Source organism: Thermoascus crustaceus (genome assembly GCF_041956765.1).
Source record: "Thermoascus crustaceus strain CBS 181.67 unplaced genomic scaffold VTN00scaffold_1, whole genome shotgun sequence".
In the NCBI taxonomy this organism is placed as follows: domain Eukaryota; kingdom Fungi; phylum Ascomycota; class Eurotiomycetes; order Eurotiales; family Thermoascaceae; genus Thermoascus; species Thermoascus crustaceus.
Window position 1 is genome coordinate 130,126 of NW_027192527.1, and position 13,057 is coordinate 143,182.

At 57.1% G+C, this 13,057-nt stretch overlaps 3 protein-coding genes across 3 annotated transcripts; 2 read left to right on the forward strand and 1 right to left on the reverse strand.

Annotated features, from left to right (window-relative positions):
• Positions 1 to 2,936: 2,936 nt before the first annotated feature.
• On the reverse strand, positions 2,937 to 6,496 carry VTN00DRAFT_47 (uncharacterized protein; the record flags this gene model as incomplete). Its single annotated transcript, XM_069431150.1, has 3 exons — positions 2,937 to 3,107; positions 3,189 to 3,406; positions 3,481 to 6,496. 3 exons carry the CDS (start codon positions 6,494 to 6,496, stop codon positions 2,937 to 2,939), a joined length of 3,405 nt encoding a protein of 1,134 aa, XP_069290755.1.
• A 410-nt stretch (positions 6,497 to 6,906) lies between these two features.
• Positions 6,907 to 8,584, forward strand: VTN00DRAFT_48 (uncharacterized protein; the record flags this gene model as incomplete). Its single annotated transcript, XM_069431261.1, has 3 exons — positions 6,907 to 7,077; positions 7,144 to 8,390; positions 8,449 to 8,584. The coding sequence occupies 3 exons, from the start codon at positions 6,907 to 6,909 to the stop codon at positions 8,582 to 8,584; spliced, it is 1,554 nt and encodes a 517-aa protein (XP_069290756.1).
• Positions 8,585 to 9,223: 639 nt separating this feature from the next.
• On the forward strand, positions 9,224 to 12,330 carry VTN00DRAFT_49 (uncharacterized protein; the record flags this gene model as incomplete). Its single annotated transcript, XM_069431372.1, has 3 exons — positions 9,224 to 9,501; positions 9,562 to 11,158; positions 11,230 to 12,330. 3 exons carry the CDS (start codon positions 9,224 to 9,226, stop codon positions 12,328 to 12,330), a joined length of 2,976 nt encoding a protein of 991 aa, XP_069290757.1.
• Positions 12,331 to 13,057: the final 727 nt, after the last annotated feature.

Consider the following 13,057-nt stretch of genomic DNA (forward strand, 5'->3'; position numbering starts at 1 on the left):
ATGGGGATCTCGTCTCGTTCTTCTCGCCGTCTGTTATAGCCATACATGTCAGTTGCGCTTCTGCTCCTCTTTCTTCTGCCTACGGAGCCGTTGCTGCGATGCTTCTCCCCAGCTAACCAACCATCCGCATGCAGTTCCCTTATGACAGGGCAGAGGAGATGCCTCTCTCTCTCTCTCCCCTCTCCGCTGATTTGCGACCTCTGGTGCACGTTGGGCCCTTTTCGTTCGTAAGGCTCCTCCTGCATCTCCTCTCCGCCGGCCATGCGTTAGCCCGTCGTTCTGCGCCATGTGTTGGCTCCAATTGACTCCAGCCCCGTCCGCCGTCCCCCTCTTCTGCACCGCCGGCGAACAGGCTCCTCTCTCCTAAGCTTACCCTGGCAATGCTTCGTTCGGTTGAGGCCACGGATCGGGTCGGGTGCGCGTGTTCGATGCCTTGTCCTGTCAGGACGCTGCCCTGAAGCGGTCCTGGCCTCTCTTTGGGCGCTCTGCCTAGGCCCTCCCCGAAGTCTATCCCCCGAGGACAGCTCATGGTCCCTTATGACTGTGACTACTATTATCTGATCACTCTCGCTCCATGACACCCTCTTCAACCAGGCAGTGCTGCTAGATCAGAAGGCCAGCGTCCACTGTCGACGCTGGATCAGATCCAATGACGTTTGCTCACATCATAGTACATACGGAGTACCGCGGCGCATAGCCCGGCACTGCGGTTAGTCCCCGTACTGTACATGTACATGGTACTTATGCATTGTGCCATCTTCCCAAGCTTGGTTGACATGGCCGACACAGGGCCGCCGGCGCAGTCCATTGATTGAACTAAGCCATCCCCAGCCTTAGCCGTCACAGCCATTTCCACCAGCGTCTGCCCGTCTGCCCGTCTCGGCGCAACTCCTGCCACACTACTGGAGCATGCTTGCCATGAGCCCTGAGATTTGGTGTTTGACGGAGGGCCGACGGATTTTCTAGAAACCCACCGGTTCGGCAAATCTGATCGCTGCTGCAGAGATTCGACAAAGCACCATTTATTTAATTGGGCCTATTAGTTGCAGACCGCACGCTTATGGGAGCATCACTTTGAAGTTTTAGAGACCCTAAGTACCTATGTACCGGAACCAGGCCATGTCGGCACTTGGAGGCTGGCAGCGATGAACTGCGGAATAACCGTAGATGGGACCCTTTTCGGATTTCCCGTGGCTGAGATGAACCGGTCAGATGAGGCCCTCGGGTAACTTTCGATCGGTGTCACCATTGGAAACATATACTTTTTGTCCACTTCACTCATAGCCCAGCCACGAGGTGGACAGCGGGCCACGGTGGAACGGACGATCAGCATAAACCCACCCAACAACCCCATCGGAACCAAATAATAGGGAATGACGATGCTGTTAGTAGTGGCACTTGTCATTGACTCATCGATCCCCTATACTTGACTATACCTCACTATTCGGTTCTATTCCATTCTTCGTTGCTCTTGGCTCTCATCGCAACCCATGGATCGAGTCCTAACATCTCGGTTCCCTTCCCGTTGGGAACGCGGTTGGGTACCTGGCCTCCACCTTGGGCATGACCGTTTGTTTTTAACCACCTGGCTTCAACTACCGTACACACCACAAAAACACAGTCCTACCACAACAACGTGTCTGTATCCCGTACTACCCTGTGTGGAGCGCCGTAGACAACGACTAGGAGAATTTAGGGGGGGGGGGGGCCGCTACGATGCCAATTGGTACGATCTTGTTAGAGTAACCATACCGCTGGCTACCACTGTTCAGAGGTACCACAGGTACGGGAGTACTGTACCTCGCCATAGGGCTCGCCACGAGCAGGGACAAGGTACAGGTACAGGCACCGTCGATCTGCCTGATGACATGCTTTCAGTTTCATCATTATTTCTTCCGATTCTCTCGGATATATCTTCACGTAATGGTGCATCCGGCAAGTGCAGTACCTCAAACCTAGTGTACATAATACACAAAATACGCTGTGCAGCGCGTCGCAGTTGCAGTTGCAGGCGCGTCACAGCCACAGCTCAAAGGTCACAGCATACAGATACAGCTCAGAGGCGCATGAACTCCTCCGACCTCATCCCGTACTCTAGATCTCTCGACTCTATCCTATCTGATCTTGAAACGACGGAACGAATCGATGGACAGCACAGGAAAAAAATTGGGAAAAGAAATTAAAAAAAAAAAAGACAGACCCATTATTGTTTCCTGGAGTGGAGTTTTTTCTTTTATTCATTTCTTGTGTCTTTCTTTCCGCTTTTTTTCCTTTGTTTCTTTGTTTCTCTCCCCTTCCCTTCCCTTATTCCCCGTCTACTTCGGGGAATTCGGGGAGCTCTTCGCTCCGTCTCGGGGCTCGGCGTCGGCGACCCCCATCCCCATTTGCCCCCTCTCTCTCCTAACTAACTAGCTAACTAACTTATCTAAACCTAGGGTCCTATAGTGTATGGTGTCTCCACTTTGTGCGTCATCGGGTCGGGGGTCCCGCCACGAAGCCAAGCCAAGCTTTCATCGTCATCACCGACCGACACATCTCATAGAAGTCGAAGTCAAGAAAAAGCCCTCTTCCCATCACAGTCACATGTTCACATGTCAATGTCACGCACGCAAATGGATCGAAAAAACGAATCTAGAAACGAATGCTCTCTCTCTCTCTACTAAAACTCCGGACCATGCAGGTTACACCGTCAAAATGAAAACAAGAAACAAGAACAGTAGAAATAGTAATATGACATGACATGACATGACATGTCAACCCCAGATACACGGACACATCGTAAAAACACACACATACATAGGGTGAGAGGTACAGACAGACAGACAGAGGAGACAAGAGAGGCCCAGAAAGAAAAGAAAAACAAATGATATATACCAAAAAAACAGTCAGTCAGTCCGTCACAATAAAGGGCATTAGCTGACAAAAACTTCGTTTTTCTACTCCTCATCCTCCTTTGTTTCGTTGTGCTTCTTCTTGCTGGATGGCGGCTCCGCGAGCTGCTCCTTCCAGACGTGCTGAGCGGCCTCCTTGTCGAGGTCCGCAAAGACGATGTCGAATACCTCCGAGTACCAGCTCACGGGGTGGCCCTCGATTCCGTCTTTGATGTTCTATTCATCATATCATCGTCAGCAAAGAAACCCCCAGACAGACAGACAGGACACATGGGGTTTGGGGGCAGGGGGACAAACCTCAGGCAACTCCAACCAATCGGACATGTTGTCCGCGGGGAAGATGATCTTCTTGGCTCCGGCGCGGCGGGCCGCCACGGTCTTCTCACGCAGGCCGCCGATGCGCAGGACTTTACCGGTCACGGTGAGTTCACCGGTCATGGAGATGGTTGGGTCGAGGGGGTGGTTGAGGGCGAGGGAGAGCAGGGAGGTCGCCATGGTTATGCCTGCGGATGGGCCTGTTGTTTTGATTGTGGTTAGTATATATATATGTTTGGTTATGTAGAATTCTGTAGAGAAGAGAAAAACGTACCATCCTTCTGAACAGCACCCTCCGGACAGTGCAGATGCACCCGGGCCTTCTCGAAGAAGCGGTTCTCCGGGAAATCCTTAGCCATGACCGACTTGGCGAACGAGTACGCGATCTGCGTCGACTCCTTCATCACATTCATGAGATTGCCCGTGGTCTCGAAGCCGGGGCGGGAATCGTGCGTCAGCGCATTCTCCAGGATCGACTCCACGTACAGCGCCGAGCCGCCCATGCTCGTCCAGGCCAGACCCATGGTCACGCCGGGAGGGAATGTGTCGTAGAGCCGGTCGGAGGTGAAGATGGGCGGTCCGACGTAGTCCTTCAGGCTGTCCTTGCCGATGCGGACGTGGACGGTTTCCGGGACTTTCAGAGCGAGGCGGGGAGTCTCGGTGGTTGATTTCTCCATGTCTTCCGGGGTGGCCTCTTTCATGGGATCGACGAAGTCCTTATCGTGTGCCTTCTCCTTCTTGGTCTCCGCGTCGTGCTGTGCCGCTTTGGTACCTTCTTCCGTCAGGGCCGCTTCCTCCGGGAGTGCGTCCTCGCCCAGGTCCTGGATGATCTTGAGCGCGGCCTTCCGGTAGACTTTCTCGATCTGCTTCTTCAGGTTGCGGACACCGCTCTCGCGGCAGTAGGACTTGATCAGCTCCTCGACGGCGTCGTCCTCGATCTGCACGTCGACGTCCTTCAGGCCGCTGAGCTCCTTGGCCGCCGGGGCCAGGTACCGCTGGGCGATGGCCATCTTCTCGTCAGCGACGTAGCCCGAGAGCTCGATCAGTTCCATGCGGTCCAGCAGCGGGCGCGGGATCGTGTCAGTCATGTTGGCCGTGCAGACGAAGAGCACTTTGGACAGGTCCACAGGGACGTCCATGTAGTGGTCGAGGAAGGAGGAGTTCTGTTCCGGGTCGAGGAGCTCGAGCAGGGCCGAGGATGGGTCGCCCTGGTGGCCGCGGCCGATCTTGTCGACCTCGTCGATCAGGATGAGCGGGTTCTCCGTTTGGCACTTCTTCAGAGCCTGGATGATGCGTCCGGGGAGAGCGCCGACGTAGGTTCGTCGGTGACCCTTGATCTCCGCGACATCCGTCAGCCCTCCGACGGAGAACCGGTAGTACTGTCTGTTCAGCGCGCGAGCGATCGACTTTCCGATACTGGTCTTTCCCACACCGGGCGGACCCACGAGGCAGAGGATCTTCCCCTCGACGGTTCCACGGAGCTTCCCGACGGCGATGAACTCCAGGATGCGGTCCTTGACGTCCTTTAGACCGTAGTGGTCCTCGTCCAGAACCGTCATCGCGTTCTTGATCCCGAAGTTCTCCACGCTCTTCTGACCCCATGGGATCTGCGTGAGCCAGTCCAGGTAGTTCCGGGTGACGTTGAACTCCGACGCCGCCGGTTCGAGGTGCGCAAGTTTGTTCAGCTCCTCCTCAAAGACCTTCTTGACCGCCTCAGGCATCGCAAGCTTCTCCGCCTTCTCCTTGAACTTCTCGACGAGCTTGTCCTTTCCGTCCGTCTCGATGCCCAGTTCTCTCTTGATGCCCTTCATCTGCTCCATCAGCCAGTACTCCCGCTGCCGCTTCTGGATCTTGGCCTCGACATCCTTGGAGATCTTGGACTGGAGCTGGGCGTTCATCAGTTCCTTCTTCAGGACGACAAGCGCCTTGGGTAGCCGCTCTTCGATGTTCATCGTCTCCAGGACCTCCTGCATCTCGTGCAGTTCACCGGAAGACACCGCAGCGGCGAAATCTGCCAGTTTCGCGGGCTCATCGCTCAGGTTGCCGGGGAACTGATCCGTGTAGAAGGCTGATATCTGGTCTCGGAACAGAGGGTTCAAGGTCGCGATCTCCTTGCAGACGTTGACAATTTCGCTCGTAACAGCCCGGATGACGGGACTCTTCTTGTCATGCGGTTCTTCCGTGAGGTTCTCCACGTTCACCAGGCTGACCGGGTATTTCCGTAAGAAAGAAGTCGGTTCGTAGTGGTCCTTGGGGGCGGGTTCGGGGGCACCTTCTTCGAAGCTGGCCACAACGTCACCGCCTTTCGGGGGTTGTTCGGGCGCACCGGTCCTGGACGGGTCGTTGGGCGCGATCAGCGACGAGATCTTGATCCTCCGGTGGGGATACAGCACCGCCGTCAGGCCGTGGGGCTCCCCCCGCAGAGGATAGGCGGCCGTAATCTGAGCGAACACCCCCACGCTGTGGACTTCGTCCAGGTTCTGGATGATGTCACCGTCTGCCTCCTCATCCTTGAACAGGAAAGCTCCGACATAGGGCTGGCCGCGCTTCATCATCTCCTGTATGGCCAGGGCAACGTTCGCGTCCCGGATCGTAATCGCCTTGTAGAAACCGGGGAACAGAGGCCGCTTGGCGATGGGGATGGCCATCACCTGCGGGTAGACGTCCGGCACAGAGGGCTTCTGCAGGGACCTCTCCGAAGATCCCCTCCGGCCCCGTCTCCCGCCATCTTCTCCGCCTCCATTGTTGTTGTTACCGGCGCCGCCCGCGCCACTCGGCCGTGAATCTGACGATCCACCACCGTTAGCGGGGATGGGGGCAGGGGGTTCGTCCGAGTTCCCTTTGGCTTCCTGGGGCTTCCGCTGATCCTCCGCGCCGGGTTCCTTCTTCGCTTCCTCTAGTGCGCGTTCATCTTTCGTCTTGTCCCTCCGTCGAGCGGAGGAGCTGGACGTCGACGCTGTCGACTCTGACGGCGAACCGTGCTTCTCTGACAGGTCTCCAAGCTTCCGTCGTAGCTCCTCCAGTCGTCCTTTCTCCTTCTCTTGCTCCCGCACGCTCTTCTGCGGGAGGTCATCTTTGTCCTCGGGAGGTGGGGGCTTCTCTTTCCGTCGGCTCGAGCTCGACGAGAAGGCGCGGGAGGAGGGCGGGAGGGGACGGGAGCGGAGCGCAGAGCTCAGGGATGATCGGAGATGGTCATGGTACCTGGGAGAGCAGAGGAATGGCCGGGCAGGCAGGCGGCGTGGTGCGTGGTGGAGCGCAGCTCTCCAGGGGAGGCTCTGGCCGCGCAGCATGCTACCGTATCAGCGATGCTCGTGTGCAGGAACGGGGGGTGGGAAACGTGCGAACAGGAGAGGAGACACACCAGCCGGACGCAGGGGACAGGGCCGGCGGGACGATGAGAGAAGATCAAAGAGACGAGAGGGAAAAGAGAGGATGTGGTGGAGGGAGAGAGGGAGACGGTCGTGAGCTGGACTGATTACTGAAGCAGGCGACCGAACATCGCGGGCCGAGCGTTGAAATCATCGCGGGGCAATGTTTCTCCGACCGAAACTTTTTACGGAGAAGCCTCGAAGATTCGCCGACGCTCGACGGCGTGAGCTGCTTCTCCGCGCTGAGCTGGTCCTCATATCTCGCTCCTCTCTGCTGCTCTGCTCTGTCTGCTGCTCTCTGCTCGTTCTTTGCGTGCTCCTCTCTTCTGAGGATGAGCGCCTCGCCCGCCGCGCTGCCCCTCGCGGCCGCCATCCCCGCCCGTCTCCTCCGGACGTCGCGGCCATGCTCGAACCAGAGTCGACGACGGGTGCAGACGCGCTCGCTGCGCTCCAGCGCCAGACCGCCATGCAACAGCGCCTATAGACCATATCTCCCGGCAAGGGTACGTGCTCCTGGCTCTGCAGCGTGTTTACGTAGTGTATCTGTAGCTGAACGTCCATCCTGGCAGGGCTTCCACACATCATCTCCACTCCAGGCCATCCCGGACCCCTACAGCGTACTCGGGGTCGATAAGAATGCGTCCGCCGCGGACATCAAGAGAGCCTACTACGGTATGGCAAAGAAGTACCATCCCGACACCAACAAGGACCCCAACGCCAAGGAAAAGTTCGCTGAGGCGCAGTCGGCATACGAGTTGCTCTCTGATCAGAAGAAGAGGGAAGCTTACGACCGGTACGGCGCGGCGGCCTTTGACCAGAATGGCGGATTCGACCCGAATGCAGCAGCCGGTGCGGCCGGTGGGAATCCGTTCGCCGGGGCGGGTGGCTTCCACGGCTTTGGCGGCGGCTTCCCTGGCGGCTTTGCGGCAGATATCAACTTCGAAGACCTGTTCGGTGCGTTCACTGGCGGCGCTCGCCGCGCAGGCCGCAGAGGCCGTGGCGCCTCTCCGTTCCAGGAGTCCATCCTGGTGGGTGAGGACATCGAGGTTCAGACGAACATCTCCTTCATGGAGGCGGCAAAGGGAACGGGGAAGGACGTCTTCATCACTCCACTGGTGGAATGTGGCACCTGCAACGGTGACGGGCTGAAGAAAGGCGCCAAACGGTCACAATGTAGACAGTGCAACGGTTCGGGAACCCGTGTGCACTTCATGCAGGGCGGGTTCCAGATGGCCAGCACCTGTGACGCTTGTGGTGGTTCGGGACTCGTCGTCCCTCGAGGATCAGAGTGTGGCAGCTGTGGTGGAAATGGTGTTGTGAGGGACCGGAGGACCATACATATCGACATCCCGGGTGGTGTCGAGGATGGGATGCGGTTGCGGGTGGCCGGAGAGGGAGACGCACCGCCCACCGGGACCTCAGCAGTGCCTGGGGCGCGCACGCAGCGGGGTGATCTCTACGTCTTTATCAGAGTCTCTCCGGACCACCGGTTCAGCCGTTCGGGATCCGACATCCTCTACACCGCATCCATCCCCCTGACCACCGCCCTGCTGGGAGGCGAGGTGACCGTGCCGACCCTGGACGGCGATGTCAAGGTCAAGGTGGCCACGGGAACGGGCACCGGTGACCGGATCACACTGTCGGGGATGGGCATGCGCAAACTCGGGGGCAGGAAGGGATCGGGCGATCTGAAGGTCGAGTTCAAGGTGCAGATGCCCAAGTACCTGACAGCCAACCAGCGGACCATCCTCGAAGTCCTTGCCGACGAGATGGGCGACAAGAACGCCAAGCGGATCATGAACGTCGGCAAGACCAGGTAGGCAACTGCTCCGGGCCCGTTGATGGCTGGTCCTGGATACTGACCGTGCAAGTAGTCCCGACTCCGGCGACTCGCACAAGAACGAAGGCTTCCTGAAGTCCGCCTGGCACAAGATCATGGGGTCCGACAAGGAAGAGGGGGGCAAGAAGGACCAGGGCGACTCGAGCAGTGACGACCAGAAGAAGGGATAGACAGGGTGTAGTTTCGTTCTTGCTTTGTATGTTTGACGATATCATAGCGCCGGCGAGATGGGTTGTTATCTGTTGGGTTTGTCTGTCCGTCTTGTCTTTTTGGCAGGCTTCTGGACGGTGTATCGGTAGACCTGAGCAAGATCCTGTACTATAGCTATAGCACCTGGGACATCTCTACTTCTGCTTACTGTGTTTAGAAGGGGAAAAATAATGATCTCACGTCTCTCGATGTCATGAAACAAGCTGCATGATATACAAGGTTCTGCAGGGCGTCTCGTAAGGCGTAGCAGGGATCCAACCAGCGCGCCCGGCCTGGCCTGGCTGCTGCAGGGCGCCAACGTGAAGATCGCCGTATATGCCCAAGCCCCCTTTCGGCTCATCCTCAGGTATCGCTGTTCTCGACGTGGGATGCGCATCGTATATCCTCTGACGGCGTCGTCGGTCTTCCTGGCAGCTGTGCTGGTCCGGTCTCTGTTTCCCGCCGCCGGGCCTTAGCATCCTACCTTACCCCACAGTTCGCCCATCTCTCTGACGTACCCAACGCTGAACATCCTCCTCCCCGTCGCGCCGTTGGCTCGTTCTCTCTGCAGCTCTGCGGTCTGTTCATAGGAGCAATCCGCTCCGCCCGATAAAGTCAAGATGGTTCAGTCGCCTATGATATCGTGCCCGCTCAAGCAGACCAACGAGATCGACTGGGTCCGCCCGCTCAAGGACTACATCCGGCACGCGTACGGGGACGATCCTGAGCGATACCATGACGAGTGTGCCACCCTCAACCGCCTGCGCCAGGACATGCGAGGCGCCGGTAAGGACAGCGCCGCCGGCCGCGACCTCCTCTATCGATACTACGGACAGCTGGAGCTGTTGGATCTGAGGTTCCCCGTCGACGAGAACCACATCAAGATCTCATTCACATGGTATGCATAAGGCAGCAGCCTTTTATCTAGCATGTTGGCAAAGCTGACTCTTGCGCCCAGGTATGATGCGTTCACACACAAGGCGACCTCGCAGTACTCCCTCGCGTACGAGAAGGCGTCCATCATCTTCAACATCTCCGCCGTCCTGTCCTGCCATGCCGCGAACCAGAACCGCGCCGAGGACGTGGGCCTCAAGACCGCGTACCATTCGTTCCAGGCCGCCGCGGGCATGTTCACCTACATCAACGAGAACTTCCTGCATGCGCCTTCGACGGACTTGAGCAGGGATACGGTCAAGACGCTGATCAACATCACCCTGGCGCAGGGACAGGAGGTGTTTCTGGAGAAGCAGATCGCGGACGGGAAGAAGTTTGCGTTTCTGGCGAAGCTGGCCAGTCAGGCGGCCTGGCTGTATTCGCAGGCAGCGGACGCGGTCACGGACAATGTCTCCAAGGGGATCTTTGAGAAGGTCTGGTCCATCGTCTTACAGGCCAAGGCGTCCCATATGTCTTCGGTCGCCTGCTTTTTCCAGGCCTTGGCGGACGACGAGGCGGGATCGCACGGCGTTGCCATCGCCAGACTTCAGCTGGCGGAGAAGCATTCGGCCAACGCGCTGAGCTGGGCCAAGTCCTTCCCGTCTTCCATCCCCGCGACCTCCAACTTGACCTCAGAGGCCGGCGCGAGTCTCATGGAGATTGTGAAGCGGCAGCTGGTGAACGTGCAGGAGAGACTGGCATTATTCATCAAAGACAATGACTTCATCTATCACGAGCCCGTCCCAAGCGAAGCGGGCCTGTTGCCCATCAACAAGCTTCCTGCGGCAAAAGCTATCCCGGTGAGCGAGCTCTACCAAGGGCAGGATATCCAGCGGATCATCGGGCCCGATATCTTCCAGAAGCTTGTCCCCATGTCCGTCACAGAGTCTGCGAGTCTGTACGATGAGGAGAAGGCGAAGCTCGTCCGTGCGGAGACCGAGAAGGTGGAGACTGCCAACGGGGAGATGGCGGCCAGTCTTGACTACCTCAAGCTGCCCGGCAGTCTCAATATCCTGAAAGGCGGGATGGACCAAGAGATGGCCGTTGATGAGGAGTTCCGGCGCTGGTGTGAAGAACTGGCTGGCCATGAGTCCTTCAACAAGGCATTCGATGGGCTCCAGGAGCAGAAATATGAGATTCTGGAGACCCTGGACCAGTGCACGAAGCAGCTGGATATGGAAGAGAGCGTCTGTGAGAAGATGCGGTCCAAATACGGCGCTGACTGGAGTCAGCAGCCCAGCGCCAAGCTGACGTCCACTCTACGCAGCGACATCAGAAACTACCGCGACACGATCAACGAAGCGAGCACGAGCGACTCGCAGCTCATCTCGACTGCAAAGCAGTACGAGACTGACTTTGACGAGATGCGTTCGGCGGGAGAGACGGATGAGGCGGACGTTCTCTTCCAGCGGGCTATGATCAAGGCGGGCTCGAAACACAAGGGGAAGAACGGAATCTCCGTCTCCTACTCCCCGGTCCAGGAGGGCACCCTTCTCGACGAGGTATACGACGAAAGTAGCGTTTCCGTGGCGGAGCAGATTGCCAAGGTCGAGGAGCTGCTGAAGAAGCTCAACCTTGTCAAACGGGAGCGGGCGCAAGTTCTGAAGGACCTGAAGGAGAAGGTAGGTTACCAGAGTCGTCCTACGATTAGAAACTTGAGGCGGGCGTGTATTTTATAGCTGACTGACGACAGGTTCACAACGATGACATCTCGAACGTCCTGATTCTGAACAAGAGGTCCATCGCCAACCATGAAAACCAAATCTTCCAGGCTGAGCTGGAGAAGTTCCGGCCACACCAGAACCGGCTCCTCCAGGCAAACCACAAGCAGGCTTCGTTGATGAAGGAGCTGACCAAGACATACGGTGACTTGCTCCAGGACAAACGGGTCCGGGCAGAGCAGTCCAAGTACGAAGCCATCACCAGACAGCGGAATACGGTCATGGCGCGATACAGAAAGGTCTACGACGCTTTCAACGGCCTCTCCTCCGGGCTGGTGCAGGCACGGACTTTCTATTCGGAGATGAAGGAGACCGTGGACAGTTTGAGGAAGAACGTCGACACGTTCGTGAACAACCGACGGTCAGAAGGCGCGCAGCTACTCAACCAGATCGAGCGTGACAGAGCCAACAGCGCCTCGGGGCACGAGGATCGAGAACGGGAGAAGCTGCGACAGTTGATGGAGCGGCTGTCGACAGAACCGACGCCGCCGTCGTCCTCCCCGTCCAAGTCGAAGCCCCCTCCTCCGGTAAAGACAGGCTCAGCCTCCACCAAGTCTCCTGCGACGTCACCGCACTACCCCACAACAGCAGCTCCCGTGCAACATCCTGCAGTCCCTCTCTCCCAGTCGCCGGCTCCATACGGACAGTACATCCCGCCTGCGGCACCATACGTCCCGGGCCAGCCCTTCCAACAAGGCGCTGCCGCCCCCTTATCCGAAGGCTACAACCCGATGGCATACCCCTACCAGACGCCCGTCTCCCCTCCGCCTAACCAGCAGTTCTTCCACCCCTCGACCACGCCCGCCCCGTACGGCAGCGGGTATCCGAGCGCGCACCCCGCCCCGACCCCGACCCCGCCGTTCATCCCGCAGGGCTACATCCCGCCTCCGCCGCCGCCCCGGCCTCCGACGACGACGACGACATACCCGCCGATTACGGGGCCGTATCCGGCCGGTCCGGGTGGCTACGCGCAGAGCCGGCCGTACGGCGCGAGCCAGCACCACAAGACGTCGTCCCAGTCGCAGCATCAGTCGCCGAACGATCCGTGGGCGGGGTTGAGCGCGTGGAAGTGATATCATGGCGTCGAGGTAAAAAAAGAAAATAAGCTGGCCTCTGATACAACCAGAGCACGGAAGATCCGGGGGGGGGGGGGGGGGGTAATTCTCGTTTTTATTCCGCGAAAGAAAGTTTAAGTTTACTCGAAGAAATTTCTTTTTTGCAGGATTATTACTACAAAGCGCGTTGGGGAGTCCTTCTCTTATTCTTAAAAACTTCTTTTCACCATCCTTGCCTTGCCTTTTTTATGTCCTGTCCTGTCATCCTTGATGTCATACTCATGTCAGCCGTCATGTTATGTTATATCATGCCATGTTATGTTTATGGTTATCTATTCATGTCACATATAATAGGTTAGGTAGGTAGTAAGTAGCTCATCATGCCATATCCAACCAATCAATCGATTGGTCAATTAAGATGTTATCTCTATCTAAGAAACGCGAGTAGTGTATAGTCTGGCTTTACCTATCTGAGATAGCAGTATATACATACATACATACATACATACATATAATGCCGGAGGCCGAGGCCGTGGCTGCTTGCCCTACTTATATCGCTCCTACGAGTCAACTCCATCTGTGTCCTGTGCTTTCCTTCCTTCTTCCCCACTTCGCTCAGTTATACATCCCAATCCTAATACACCTTGGGATGTTAAAATCTATTCACTCTATATGGTATATTTCTATGTATATATATAATTAGTTGGTAAAAAAAAATTCAAATTCCCGACAAATAGTAAAGTAC